Source organism: Anabas testudineus, chromosome 18 (assembly GCF_900324465.2).
Source record: "Anabas testudineus chromosome 18, fAnaTes1.2, whole genome shotgun sequence".
Classification (NCBI taxonomy): domain Eukaryota; kingdom Metazoa; phylum Chordata; class Actinopteri; order Anabantiformes; family Anabantidae; genus Anabas; species Anabas testudineus.
The window spans coordinates 4,547,801-4,563,188 of record NC_046627.1 but is presented as its reverse complement, the minus strand read 5'-3'; the positions used below and the strand labels follow the sequence as shown (position 1 = coordinate 4,563,188).

At 40.5% G+C, this 15,388-nt stretch overlaps 2 protein-coding genes and 1 long non-coding RNA gene across 4 annotated transcripts in view; 1 reads left to right on the top strand and 2 right to left on the bottom strand.

Annotated features, from left to right (window-relative positions):
- LOC113168133 (NACHT, LRR and PYD domains-containing protein 12-like) overlaps nucleotides 1-15,388 on the bottom strand; it is a 152,663-nt gene that overhangs the window by 13,820 nt on the left and 123,455 nt on the right. The window contains exons 13-14 of the mRNA XM_033326626.1: nucleotides 4,628-4,801; nucleotides 2,107-2,280 (exon numbers count right to left, since the gene is read on the bottom strand). Coding sequence (XP_033182517.1) covers nucleotides 2,107-2,280; nucleotides 4,628-4,801 — 348 coding nt within the window. The remainder of the gene's footprint in view (nucleotides 1-2,106; nucleotides 2,281-4,627; nucleotides 4,802-15,388) is intronic.
- LOC113155801 (NACHT, LRR and PYD domains-containing protein 3-like) overlaps nucleotides 1-15,388 on the bottom strand; it is a 100,185-nt gene that overhangs the window by 83,089 nt on the left and 1,708 nt on the right. The gene's annotated exons all lie outside the window — the stretch shown is intronic.
- Nucleotides 11,686-15,087, top strand: LOC113168176. 2 transcript variants are annotated; one of them, XR_003299349.2, is made up of 5 exons: nucleotides 11,686-12,252; nucleotides 12,412-12,561; nucleotides 13,102-13,455; nucleotides 13,799-13,963; nucleotides 14,362-15,087. It is a non-coding gene; the product is annotated as an uncharacterized LOC113168176 (long non-coding RNA). The 2 variants fall into 2 exon arrangements; XR_003299350.2 differs by lacking the exon at nucleotides 11,686-12,252 and adding an exon at nucleotides 12,301-12,319.

Sequence of the window (15,388 nt, the reverse complement as noted above, 5' to 3'; positions counted from 1 at the left end):
CCGGCCTCTGCGGACGTCGGAAAGCTGTTTCTTGGAGGTCTCGACTCAACGCTCGATAGTCAAGGAATGGAAATAGTCGGCCTGCAGTCTGAGAACGGAAAGTTCTGCTTGGAAGATATGGAACTATGAGGTCTTATAGATAAGATGGAGCCTGATTATTAAGGGATTTATAAGTGAGCAGAAGAATTTTAAATTCATTTCTGGATTTTACAGGGAGCCAATGGAGAGAAGCTAACGTTGGAGTAATATGATCTCTCTTGCTAATTCCAGTCAGAACTCTGGCTGCAGCATTTTGGACTAACTGGAGGCTCTTTAATGAGTTATTGGGACAAACTATTAATAATGAATTGCAATAGTCCAGTCTGGAAGTAACAAATGCATGGACTAGTTTTTCAGCATCACTTTGGGACACGATGCTCCTAATTTAACAGTGTTTCTCAGATGAAAAAAGGCAGCTCTAGAGATTTCTTTTATGTATGAAGTGAAGGAGATATCCTGATCAAAGATAACTCCGAGGTTTCTTACAGTATTACTTGAGGCCAGAACTAAGTCATCAAGGGTGAGAACGTGATTAGACATAGTGTCTCTGAGATTTTTAGGCCCAAACAGTATAACCTCTGTCTTGTCTGGTTTTAGGAGGAGGAAATTGGAGGACATCCAGGCCTTTATGTCTTTTAAGCAGCTTGAAGTTTGACTAATTGATTAGTTTCTCCTGGTTTCATAGATAAGTATAGCTGAGTATCATCTGCATAACAATAGAAATTTATAGAGTGTTTCCTAATAATATTGCCTAAAGGGGACATATATAAAGTGAAAAGAATCGGTCCAAGCACAGATCCCTGTCGAACTCCATAGCTGACTTTGCTGTGCATCGAAGACTCATCATTAACATGTACAAACTGAAATCTATCTGACAGATACGATTTAAACTATTCTAGTGCTGTTCCTTTGATCCCAATGACATGTTCCAGTCTGTGTAATAAAATGTTGTGATCTATAGTGTCGAATGCAGTACTAAGATCTAACAAGACGAGTATAGAGAGTAGACCATTGTCTGATGCTAATAGAAGATCATTAGTGACCTTTACCAGTAGTGTTTCTGTACTATGATGTACTCTAAATCCTGACTGGAAATCTTCATACAAGTTATTGCTGCGCAGGTTGTCGTACAATTGCTTAGACACTCCCTTTTCCAGAATTTTAGAGATAAAGGTGTAGATTAGATATTGGTTTGTAATTCACTAAAACCCCTGAGTACAGAGTGGGCTTTTTGAGTAGGGGTTTGACTACAGCAACCTTAAAAGCCGATTTATGTAGCCTATTTGTAAAGATAGATTAATCTGATCTAGTATGGACGTGCTGATCAAAGGTAAGACACAGAGTCTAGTCAGGATGGGGTCTAAGAGACATGTCGATGGTTTAGAGGCATTAAATACAGAAATTAATTCAGAGTGATCTACAGGGAGGAAGCAGTCTGAGTATGAGCGTGGTCTTACAAATGAATCTAGAGTAGTTGTACAGTCCATCAGTCCAACATATGAAGTTCTAACTTTATGGAGGGCTTTTTTATATATTATTAAACAAACTTTCCAGGCTAGGCAATATTCTGACCTCGACTCTCCAGCCATTTTCCTGCCTTGTTCCCAGCCTTGCTTCCTTGCCCATGTTATACCCTGGACCTTGCCCTCGCCCTCTAGTGATATCTTCCAGCCCTGTTTCTCAGACCTTTTCTCCTTCACTCACCAGCCCTTGGATAACGAACTTTGTACCTCAGCCAGTGTAAGATTTTGCCTGCGTCTGTGCAGTGATTTTCTGTTGTTCCTTTCTATCTCTAGTTTCGGTTGTTACTTTGTTCCCCACCATGGTTCAGTCTTGTGACTCCATTCCCTAACAGTAATCACCTTTAATGTTGACTTTGAACTAAAAAGATAAAACCCAGTGAAATAAAATCGGAAAGGAAATTACAGTTATTTTATATCTTGTAAAAATATTGATGAGAAAATTTAGCAACGTAAAACTTGTGACGTTACAAAGTTTAATCTGCTTGGGAGTGGTTATGGACATTTTAATTATCTCTAGTTAGCTAAAACACAAACTTGACCTGACCTGAGAGTGTCCAGTTTACAGTGTGGATTCTCCAGTCCAGCAGACAGAAGCTTCACTCCTGAATCCTGCAGGTTGTTGTTACACAGGTCCAGTTCTCTCAGACTAGAGGACTGGGAGCTGAGAACTGAGGACAGAGCTTCACAGCTTCTCTCTGAGAGGTTACAGCCACTCAGTCTGAAAAACAGTGATGTATAAGATGACTACATTTGTATCAAACTGTAATTGTCACAATTCCTGCCTGATGCTGGTCCAGTTTGTTTCTCTCTCTTTCACCTGGTCCCACTCCTGCTGCTCTGCTCCCCAGCCACTTCCTGCTATGCCCATACATGGACTGACTTACTCTTCCATTCCCTCTGCACTAATTACTGATCAGTTCCTCCTGTGTTCACCCTCTCCTTTATAAGCTCCCTTCAGCCCTCAGTTCTCTGCTAGATTGTCAGTTCTTGCCAGGGCTCTTGTTGTAGAACAGGGGTATTCAACTCAAATTTAAAGAGGTCCGGTTACACAAATTTTTTGGAAGCAAAGGTCCAGAAGATAATGTTGTACTGTAATGTAATGTTTAACTATTTACTGCGACATATTATTAAGTAGCCTGCATGTAATCAATACTTGACTGTCAAATCAAATGAATTCAGTAGAATTTAAAAACCTTTTGACAGATTTATTGTTATGTAACATCAAACTGAGCATATGGCTCAAGATCCTGGTGAACCGGTCATACTAGGCTCTGAGACTAGAAACTCTCTGTGATCACACTTCAGATTTCAGTGGGTATGTGTGTTCAAAACCTTTGTGTATCATTTCATAATGGCGTTTGACATTGGGTCTTTTCATAAGAGCCACAGTTTCTGATCATATCAGACACTGGTTTAGTTTAGTGGTAATATGAACAGAAAGGAGTCTGTTCATTCTGGATTAAAACTCGATTTTTACTGTCCACTTTTCTCTTTTTGGACATTTTTATATTTACCTCTTCCTCTTTAAGTTTCACCTTCCTTTTAACAGCTCCTACCTCTTATCTCTCTCCTCTCTGTCGTCTGTATCTCTCCTCTCTGTCGTCTGTCTCTCTCCTCTCTGTCGTCTGTCTCTCTCTCCTCTGTCGTCTGTATCTCTCTCCTCTGTCGTCTGTATCTCTCCCTCTCTCCTCTCTGTCGTCTCTCTCTCTCCTCTGTCGTCTGTCTCTCTCTCCTCTGTCGTCTCTCTGTCTCCTCTGTCGTCTGTCTCTCTCTCTCCTCTGTCGTCTGTATCTCTCCCTCTCTCCTCTCTGTCGTCTGTCTCTCTCTCCTCTGTCGTCTGTCTCTCTCTCCTCTGTCGTCTCTCTGTCTCCTCTGTCGTCTGTCTCTCTCTCTCCTCTGTCGTCTGTATCTCTCCCTCTCTCCTCTCTGTCGTCTGTCTCTCTCTCCTCTGTCGTCTGTATCTCTCCCTCTCTCCTCTCTGTCGTCTGTCTCTCTCTCTCTCCTCTGTCGTCTGTATCTCTCCCTCTCTCCTCTCTGTCGTCTGTATCTCTCTCCTCTCTGTCGTCTGTATCTCTCTCCTCTCTGTCGTCTGTATCTCTCTCCTCTCTGTCGTCTGTATCTCTCCTCTCTGTCGTCTGTATCTCTCTCCTCTCTGTCGTCTGTATCTCTCTCCTCTCTGTCGTCTGTATCTCTCCTCTCTGTCGTCTGTATCTCTCCTCTCTGTCGTCTGTATCTCTCCTCTCTGTCGTCTGTCTCTCTCCTCTCTGTCGTCTGTATCTCTCCTCTCTGTCGTCTGTCTCTCTCCTCTGTCGTCTGTCTCTCTCCTCTCTGTCGACTGTATCTCTCTCCTCTCTGTCGTCTGTATCTCTCTCCTCTCTGTCGTCTGTATCTTATGAATTCCTTTCCAACATCGAATTTTCTCCCATCTACTGTTGAGTCGCTAAATTTACCGCCTGTGATCCACAGAATCAATTGGCTAAGTGAAGTCACATGGGATGGCTTAACTCGCATTCAATTGGCCAATGCATTCTCGCGTCCACTAAATATCTACCGTAAAGATCGCAATAGCTGCACCGGTTAAATTTAAGGTGTCCCGCTAGATTTGGAATCAAAACGTTCGGTTTGGTCTGTAGCTCCGGGTCCGTATTGGACAGTTTCTGGGTGCGGATCCGGACCGCGGTCCGCCTGTTAGTGACCCCTGTTGTATATTACTTTCTCCTCTTCCTCGAAATATTGTAAAATCTTAGCTGAATTTAAGGAAGGACTCAGTGTGATGAACCATCTCAATTTAATACATGTCGGGATGGAGAAAACACCACAAACATGTAAATGTCTTCTGCTCTACATCTCTACAACCCTCTTACTAATACTTTACAGGACCCCCTGACATAACATTCCTGAAGAACTATGTATACTGTATGTGTACAATAGGAAAACATACATTTCTCTACACACAGGTTAGATTTCACTTGAGTTCTTCTGACATTACAAAGTTGAATCTCCTTAGGAGCAGTTATGGACATTTTAAATATCTCCAGTTAATTAGAACAGAAACTTGACCTGACCTGAGAGTTTCCAGTTTACAGTGTGGATTCTCCAGTCCAGCAGACAGAAGGTTCACTCCTGAATCCTGCAGGTCGTTGTTACTCAGGTCAAGTTCTCTCAGACTAGAGGACTGGGAGCTGAGAACTGAGGACAGAGCTTTACAGCTTCTCTCTGAGAGGTTACAATCACTCAGTCTGAAAAACAGTGATGAATAAGATGATAACATTTGTGTCAAACTGTAATTGTCACAATTCCTGCCTGATGCTGGTCCAGTTTGTTTCTCTCTCTCTTTTACCTGGTCCCACTCCTGCTGGTCCTCCTAGTGATTTCTTCCAGCCCTGTTTCTCAGACCTTTTCTCACTCACTCACTGGCCCTTGGATAACAGACTTTGTTCCTCAGCCAGTGTGAGTTTTTGCCTGCATCTCTACAATGATTTTCTGTTGTTACTCTCTATCTCTGGTTTAGGTTGTTACTTTGTTCCCCACCGTGATTAAGGTTGTTTTTTTGTTTAGACCAGTTTCTTGCTGTGTTCTTTTAATACCTCCCTCTAGTTAGTTTCCTGTTTTCTCTACTTTTGAGATTGTGTTATAATAAATCCTTTTTGTTGCATTACTTGTGTCTCGTGACTCCATTCACTGACAGTAATCACCTTTAATGTTGACCCTGAACTAAAAAGATACAACACAGTGAAATAAAATCAGACAGGAAAGTATAGTTATTTTATATATTGTAAAAATACTGATGAGAAACTTTTGCAACTTAAAACTTGTGACATTACAACATTTAATCTACATGGGAGAAGTTATGTGCATTTTAAATATCTGCAGTTATTTAAAACAGAAACTTGACCTGACCTGAGAGTTTCCAGTTTACAATGTGGATTATCCAGTCCAGCAGACAGAAGGTTCACTCCTGAATCCTGCAAGTTGTTGTTACTCAGGTCCAGTTCTCTCAGACTAGAGGATTGGGAGCTGAGAACTGAGTACAGAGCTTCACAGCTTCTCTCTGAGAGGTTACAGCCACTCAGTCTGAAAAACAGTGATGTATAACATGACAACATTTGTGTTAAAATATGTTGTAATACAAGGAAACAAGTAAGTTCTCTGTTGTTAAATTTCAGTAGCTGTGGATTTAATGATGAATAAATTCCACTATCTTCAAACTTACACAACTTTCTTGGAGACTTTGACGACTCCCAGCACAAACAGAAGATCCTTCTCTGAAAAGTCTGAAGAGTATTTAAATGGATCAAACACGTCCAGATCTTTTTCTGATGACACCAACATGAAGAGCAGAGCTGACCACTGAGCAGGAGACAGTTTATCTGTGGAGAGACTTCCTGAGTCCAGGTACTGTTGGATCTCCTCCACTAGAGAACAATCATTCAGTTCATTCAGACAGTGGAACAGGTTGATGCTTTTCTCTGCTGAGGGAGTCTCTCTGATCTTCTTTTTGATGTACTCGACTGTTTCCTGATTGGTTGATGATCTACTTCCTCTGTCTATTTGCAGACCTCGTAAAAGAGTCTGATTGGTCTGCAGTGAAAGACCAAGGAGAAAGCGGAGAAACAAGTCCAGGTGTCCATTTGGACTCTGTACGGCCTTGTCCACAGCACTCTGGTGGAGAAGTTTTAGTTCAGGTCTAAACAGTTTAGACCACAGAGAAGTTGACTGTTGTTCAGACAGCAGATTGACTCCAGAGTTGATGAAGGTCAGATGGACATGAAGAGCAGCCAGAAACTCCTGAACACTCAGATGGACGAAGCAGAACACCTTGTCCTGGTACAGTCCTCTCTCCTCTTTAAAGATCTGTGTAAACACTCCTGAGTACACTGAGGCTGCTCTGATATCGATGCCACACTCTGTCAGGTCTGATTCATAGAAGATCAGGTTTCCTTTCTGCAGCTGCTCAAAAGCCAGTTTTCCCAGAGACTCAATCATCTTCCTGCTCTCTGGACTCCAGTGTGGATCTGTCTCAGCTCCTCCATCATACTTGATGTTCTTCAGTTTGGACTGAACCACCAGGAAGTGGATGTACATCTCAGTCAGGGTCTTGGGCAGCTCTCCTCCCTCTCTGGTTTTCAACACATCCTCCAGAACTGTAGCAGTGATCCAGCAGAAGACTGGGATGTGACACATGATGTGGAGGCTTTGTGATGTCTTGAGGTGGGAGATGATTCTTCTGGCCTGCTCCTCATCTCTGAACCTCTTCCTGAAGTACTCCTCCTTCTGTGGGTCAGTGAACCCTCTGACCTCTGTCACCATGTCAACACAAACAGGAGGGATCTGATTGGCTGCTGCAGGTCGTGTGGTTATCCAGAGACGAGCAGAGGGAAGCAGGTTCCCCCTGATCAGGTTTGTCAGCAGCACATCCACTGAGGTGCACTCTGTCACATCAGTGAGGACCTGATTGTTGTGGAAGTCCAGAGGAAGTCGACACTCATCCAGACCGTCCAAGATGAACACAACCTGGAACTCTTCAAACCTGCAGATTCCTGCTTCTTTGGTTTCAGTAAAGAAGTGATGAACAAGTTCCACCAAGATGAACTTTTTCTCTTTCAGCACATTCAGCTCTCTGAAAGTCAATGGAAATGTGAACTGTATGTCCTGGTTGGCTTTGTCTTCAGCCCAGTCCAGAGTGAACTTCTGTGTTAAGACTGTTTTCCCAATGCCAGCCACTCCCTTTGTCATCGCTGTTCTGATTGGTTCCTCTCTTCCAGGTGAGCCTTTAAAGATGTCTTCTTGTCTGATGGTTGTTTCTGGCCTGTCTGGTTTCCTGGATGCTGTTTCAATCTGTCTGACCTCATGTTCATCATTGACCTCTCCAGTCCCTCCCTCTGTGATGTAGAGCTCTGTGTAGATCTGGTTCAGAAGGGTTGGGTTTCCTGCTTTAGCAATCCCCTCAAACACACACTGGAACTTCTTCTTCAGATTAGATTTAAGTTCACGCTGACAAACTACAGCTGAAGTTCCTGAATGAAACCACAAAAACATGATCAATATAATTTCTATAAACACAGTTTGACAGTTTCATGACCCTAAATGATTCACATTTCAACATATTAACACTCCACATCTTCAGCTCTCAGAAAACGGCTCATTTGTCCATGATGGTAAATGTTTAGAGAAATCCTCTTACTGCTCTGCAGACAGTCAGCCAGCTCCTCCTGCTTCATTCTCCTCAGGAAGTTCAGTGTGATCTTCAGAAATGCCTCTCTGCTGCTCCTCCTCTGCTCTTCATCCTCACCACCCAACACCTCCTCATCCTCCCTCTGACTCTCTAAGCATTGTGGGTAATCTGGACTCAGAACCTTGTGGATCTTCTTCAGCTCGTTCTTCACAAAAGTGACAATGTTCTCCTCCAGCAGCTGGAACAGAAACTATATGAGTGACACAATCCAACTCAAATCATGGAGCCAAACATCAGATCCATGTTGGACAGACTGACAATCCACTGGTCTAAAAAGTGCAGCATGGAGATTATTGGGAACACAACAGATGGAAAAGTAGTAGTTGGACATGTATAGACCAGAAATATGGAGTCCAGCTGTGTTGGATGCTGCTGGGCAGACTGACCACTGGGAACCTCTGAGCTCTCCTGGTCCACTCTGTGGAGGAATTATCAAGAATGAACTCACAGTATGTCTGTCCAGACAGAGACACACACAAGGTAAAGGTCCATGAAGACAAATTTGATGTGAAAAGTGAATCAGAGACTCCCTGTAGTGGTGAAGCTTTACTGTCACCAGTCACTTTGGTTTAGTCTCAGCAGCTCTGAACAACAGATATCTCTGCCTCCCTCACTGAACAATGCTCAAGTGTTGGAACAAGGCATCTAGAGACAGAGTCTGCTTGGATCACACTGGTTGTACTGGGCAGCTCCCAGTCTGAATATGTTGAACTGTGTGAGTATGAGGCAGAGTGCTGCTGCTCACACAATTCACTTTAACTAATTCACATTGGAACAACTTCATTCCATCATTAGTTGGTGGATCCTAAATGAATCTTCAGACGTCAGCTCTGGTACTGACACTGGGGACAAACAGTCCTCTACACTGACTTCAACAACATTAGAACTAAAGTCTTCCAACAGGAAGTGAAGAAGTCAAGATTCTTTAAGACATTTGTACCAAAATCTTCATTTGGAGAACTTCAATCACAAAGATTTGATCAGAGTTCAACATTTGTGGTGTTCAGCTGCTTCCTTTGACGTCTGCCTGCAAGTCAGCACTTCATTAGAAGAGGAGCAGCCCCCTGAGACCCTCTACAGGATCAGTGGTTTAGCTACTGGCTGGATGGAGATTTGATCCATGATCAGAGTGTTTGCTGGAAGAATAGTGAAGAAAGCTTCTCCTTCAAATCAACAGTTCAAACAGAAATCAACTTACTCACATCAGAAACATCCAGAAATCCAAAGAACACAACAATTTATCATCAGAGAAAGTTTACATCATATTGTTCAGACTGATTTCAAAATCACAACAACTTACTCTGTGTCTGATGAAGGTTGATGTTTAAAATCAATAGGATGTTCCATTGACCCATCACTCTTGAACAAGACACAGCTGTGTTCAATTCCTGGTCCAGGAGATTCTGGTCTTTGATGGGACCTGATAGAAAAACAACTTTGGTGACGCTCACATATTCAGTCAAAGTTTCCTTCATAAATGACAAATAGAATCAGAAGAATAGTAAAAATGTCTTGATGAAATATTCAATTCTAGATGAGACTTGGAGACAGAATCAGTCCGATGGTCTCAGTCATCTCACCTCTGAGCTTTGGTCTGGCTCTCATGGTCCCCACACAGAGTGGTTTTAGAGGGAGGGACTCCCTCCTCTCTGTCCTCACACTGATCCATGCTGCTGAATCCACATCCACATCAGCTCACACACACTTTCTACCTTCATGTGGAGAGGAAACACAAATCATTGATGTGCAGTGAAAACTGAAATCCTCCTTTCCATCATTTCTCCTGGACAAAGATCAGCTGCTCCTCCACTGACTGGCTCTTCTTTCCTCTTTCATATCAGTGTCACTTGAATGCAGTCAGACAGCAGTGGGAGGCAGAGGAAGCTGCCATCAGCTGCTCTACTTCTACTATCAGTCCACTAGATGGAGGCATGAAGCTGCAGCCCAGCACACACAGGATGATGGACCAACATTTACACTCACTCAGTCATTTGGACTGACGCTGATACTTCACTAACTTTTCCACCACTAAACAACATTTAGAGATAAACACAGAAAAATAATCTGATCATCTGTGTTATCTGAGAAAATCATGGAGATACTTTAAAAACTGCATGTACAGTAAACCTCCTCTGTGCCTCAGTCAAATCAAAGTCTAAATAGAGTTTCTACAAACAGACTTTGTGAGGAGGTGGGGGTCACTGGGGTTTTAAGGCAGCCTTCATCCAAACATGTTGCATTGCTGCCACCTGTAGGAATCGCGTTGCCTTATTCGAAGTCTTTTAATGAGTCCAGATGTTCTCAAAACACCATTTAAATAATTTCTCTTTAAACATTTTTTCTCCTGAAGGCCTCTATCATGACCCCACTCACATGTCAACATAACATGTTCCACTGTTTCTGGCTCCTGACATTCACTGCACATCCCAGTGTCAAATTTCCCTATTAAATGTAATGTACCATTTAAGTTACTGTGTTTGTGCCCCATCCTCTGTCCTCTCCCACTTTCCTCTGTATTCTATATAAATGTCTTCTCTTCCTCTCCTGGTCCCAGTAATGCTGCCACTTTCTATTTATTGCCCTCCAGACAATACTCTTCCCCTCACACTTACAATTTAACATCGCTGTCTATGTGTTCTTGATTAAGACCTTGCTTGACTAAATTATCAACTTTCTCATTTCCATGCCTGCATGAGCAGGTGTCAACAAGTAATCACATCTAATGTCCATACCTTGACTTACAGCTTCTGAATATAATGACAGCAGTGTTAACAGCAGGTCCTGCCTGTTCTTGGAAGAACTGGACCAAATGCTGTACAGAACAGAAGCAGAATCACTACATATTAACACCTGACTTGGCTTAATTTGCCTCATCCACGCCAACGCTAATACAACTGCACACACTTCCACTAAATATACAATTAAATCATTCAATGTTCTTTTGAACATGTCAGTTTTATGACTCGACACTGTAACTGTAGCACAGGTTCTGTTCTGTCAGACCTGGGATCCTTAGATCCATCTGTTTAGACTTGGGTGAACCCAGGGTACCTTGATCATCTCCCTCATTTCCCTTTCCTGTTTTATCCCCAATAGTTCCAAATCTACAACTGGACTCTTCAACCTCCATAGTGGAATTACAGGCCAAATCACAGTTGGACAAAAAACCCTCTCCAGGACTTCCATGTCTCTTGCTGCCTCAATTCCCACTCGTGCAAAACGGCATTTCCCCTAGTTCCACCTGCACAACACACAGGATGTTCTAGTTGCACCGGTACATAGTCTTAGTGCTCTGGATGGAACAACGTCAAGAACTTTTAATCTGGTTTTTAGCTGCTGAAACATAAACAATACTCCCATAATCTAAATGAGACCTTATCAAAGCTTTATAAATATACCTCAGTGACAGAAAATCTGCTCCCCATTCCAGCCCTACCCCATGTCCCACCTCATCACATTCAGTACTTTCCTACAGCTGTTTACTACATACAAAAGTATTCTCCAGATAATATGTCAGTTATCATTCTCATCATATCATTCAAGTCTCCCCCCACTTTCTTTATCATTTTCCAGACTCCCCCTACCTGAGTTGTCTTTTTGTCTTCCTTATTGTTCTTCTCACTCCTGCCTGGGCCTTTTTATATTCTATCACTGCTGAAAGTTATTACTTTTCAACTTTCTAAAATCTTTATTCCTCTCTGTAATTGCATCCCTACACTCCTCATTCCACCTCAACACTGTTTTTACCCTACATCTACACTGTAAGAAATGTTTGTAGAAGTTACGGTAAAAAACTGTTAAATAGCAACAGTATATTACCGTTAAATGCAAAACAATATATCACAGTAATAGATACCCTTTTTTAATGTTAATCAAGAAACAGTATGTAACTTTACTTTTTACTGTGAAAGTATGTAGAAAACACACAGTTTTACCGTTAAAACATAAAATTTAGCTAAAATTAATGGGAAAATACCGTAAGGCCACAAGCAAGTAAATATCGTAAAATTAATGGTATTATTTGGTTTAAATTACAGATTTTGTTGACGTATACATTGAAATTTACGGTTTAAAACCTTTTATAATTCAACAAAAACATTTTCTTTTTTCTACAGAAAGGAGATGTTAAAAATATGGTATTTATGTTGATTTTGAAATAAAATATATGTTTACATATACTGTTATTATCTGTCATTTTATGTTATACACTTGTAAGGCTTTAATGTGTGATGGAAAACTAAAACATGAATAATACATTTCTTGAAGAAATTAAAGTCATTGGTGTTGAAAAATACCAAATATCTCATGTATCAAGTTTCTGGAAAAGTTTGTCTTAATTATGTTGTTATTAGTTTTGCTGTTGACCTCTGACCTCTAATGTAGCTACAGCACAAACTGGAAATATAATAAAACGGATTTGAAATGCGGCCCACACTGGGATCAGCCTCCATACTGGTAATGACCAGGTCCATCACCGTAATACTTAGAGTTATGTTAATTAAGGGTCTTCACTGAAAACATGGTGAGTTACGGTAACATATGGTTTACTGGTTGTAAATGTATTTTATCTTATTTTATTTTCTCAAACTGTCTGTGAACCACCGTCATTTAAAGACTAACAGACGGAGCACTGACGTATTCAGAGAGCGGGAAACTGTGGTTCAAATGTTAACGGACGCTGAACAGTTGGCGCCGCTTCTGTCCGGGCAGCACCGCGGAATACAGCGTCTCCTGAATGTTAGCCTGGAGGAGCAATGTGTGGAGGTAAGTTTGAGGTTTAAAATAACGTTTCGGTAAGTTTTCTTCTTAAAAGTTACGGTTATTGTAATTGACATTAAAGTTGAGGTTAACGACGTGTTCCCTAAAACGTTATTTAGTTAACGTTTTTAACGGTAGCCGCTAGCTAACCTTAATGCTAATCTTACAAGTTAACTTGCTAGCTAACATTTGTCTTACATCTAACTGTCTTAGATATATTTGTGTTAAACATTAATGTGTTTAGCTAGCTAGCTAAGTGTACAACAAAATGTGTAGATGTAATTCTGTGATTTCTGCTTACAACATTGAAGTACTAAGTCCTTCACGGCAGACTTCATTGTAATGAACCACATTGTTTATTCAAGTGTTGAGCTGGTTGCAACGAGACATTTTGTAGATATAGAGCTTTTAAAGCTCACATTTAGTGGAGGCACAAGGTATCTGCTCTTGTTAATGTTAGTGTTACTGTTGGGAGGCAGTAGCGCAGTACCAGTGTGAAAATGAGCAGTGAACTGTCCAGTAACAGGATGTACTAATGTTTTCAAGGTCAGATCTTCCTCTACTGGCCACATGTCACGAGAACATAGAGATTTCCCTAGCAATCTCTTTTAAGTTAAGTAAACTGCATTTATATTTATTATTTTTTATTTAAAAAATAAATAATATAAAAAATTATATTATTTGTTTAGTTGAGTCTTAGTTATCTGTCTTCAGTACCTTGTCTAACAAGTTGTTTTCTGGCTGCAGAGAGGATCGTGACAGTCCAGAACGTAAACATGATGGGCAACTTGAGTCTTAAAGACAAACTGGTGCCAACATCTGCTCACTGTTCCAGTTTCAGAACATCGTTCCATGTCTGTCTTCCATCATGTCAACCCCAAATGTCAAGGCAAATTAGAGGTAAGCTGTAGCATAGTTTAGCAAACAATATGTAGATGCAAGCACAATTTCAATTTCATAGAGTTTATGTTCCTCAAGAAAACAGCCTCATCGTACACAAAAGAAACAAGCAGTCTAAAATGTGACTGTGGATTTTGTGACTGCTTCAGTGAATGTATCATTGTATTGTTGTTGTTGCATTGTACTGTTGATGTCTTAGTGACAAATATGTTAGTGTCTGTGTTTCACACTGATACTGTTGATAAACATATGACCTGTAAAACTATATATCAGATACCTGTGTTTAGGCATTATGCTTAAACGCTGCATCAATGTAACATTTGCTTCTGTTTTCTGGCTGCAGAGAGGATCATGCCAGTCCACGTCATACTTGACGAACGCGAATGATGACAAGACCTGTTCAAAGTTCCAGTTCCTGAACATCATTCCACATCTGTAGAGGACTTGAGACTTCATTCAAGTGTGAACCTTATGAGTTAAACACCGCTGATGTTTAGACAAATTAGAGGTAAGCAGTATTATTGCCCCCCTCATTCATGTTAGTGTAATAAAAAATACAAAGATGCAATCAAAATTTAAACTTGACTCAACTTGATCTTTCTCAAAGCAACAGCTTCAATATACACAGAAGAAACCAGAACTCTAAAAGTATAGTTGTTAATTGTCTGACAAGTGGAGACATCTGAGTATTTAGGCTGGTAATGCTGTTGATTGCTTGGTGATTAATATGTCAGATTCTATATTTTGCCCATATACTCATAACATGCTCTGCAAGACTATACTTCAACTTTCTATCACGTAAAATTAATTGGAACTGCGTATGTAAGGCTGTATATATGTGTGTGGGTATAATGCTCATCACTGCATCAATTTTAATTTTGCTTTGTTTCTGTTTTCTGGCTGCAGAGAAAAACCTGCCAGTCCACAGTGTGCACCTTATGGACATCTTGGGAATCTTCTAGAAGAAATGTTGACAACATACATCATGGGTTCTAGTTTATGGAATATCACGTTCATGAGAGACTCTAAACCATGTTGATCACCATCTTCAGACATGTCTGACCTATTACTCATCCTGGGCAAGTGGCCACATTTTCTTATGATGTTTATATTGTTAATTTCACTGTACATTGACCTAAAAATATATGCTGTTTTTCAAGCTCTTAAAACTACTTTGTGAGTTAAATGGGCAGTTTACTGGATCAGATCAACACAGAATGCTTAAAGGCACAACCTTTACTTTTAATGATTATAGTTTGTTGTTTTACAATGTATTTATATGTTTATTTTGGAATTTATTATAAGTAATTGTGGACTGTAAAATCTATGCCAATCAGCTGTAATGCCTTATTTGATTTACCGTACTTTTTACAGTAAAATTCTGGCAACCCCAGCTGCCGGTATTTTACCGCAACTTTTAATCTTTGTAATAATGTGTCATACATTTTCACCCTATTTTTTACGGTTAAATTCTGGCAACCACAGCTGCCGGTATTTTACCGCAACTTTTAATCTTTGTAATAATGTGTCATACATTGTCACCCTATTTTTTACGGTGAAATTCTGGCAACCACAGCTGCCGGTATTTTACCGTAACTGTGAATCTTTGCAATAAAATGCAGTAATGTTGTATACTGTTGTACTGTGTTTATAAGTGAAAAAGAACTGTATCTAGGTTTACAGTATACCTGTTATTTTACATAGTTTACCTGTCAATAGATTTAACTATAGCAGTTATTTTTATAGTAAATTACCGTAAACAGGTTTACAGTAAACCTGTGTTTTTATAGTAATTTCATGTAAACCAAAAAAGTTGCCAAGTATAAAATGTACGGTTTCTTATTAAATATACCGTAATGTGTCATACATTTTCACCCTATTTTATGCGGTGAAATTCTGGCAACCACAGCTGCCGGTATTTCACCGTTAATAA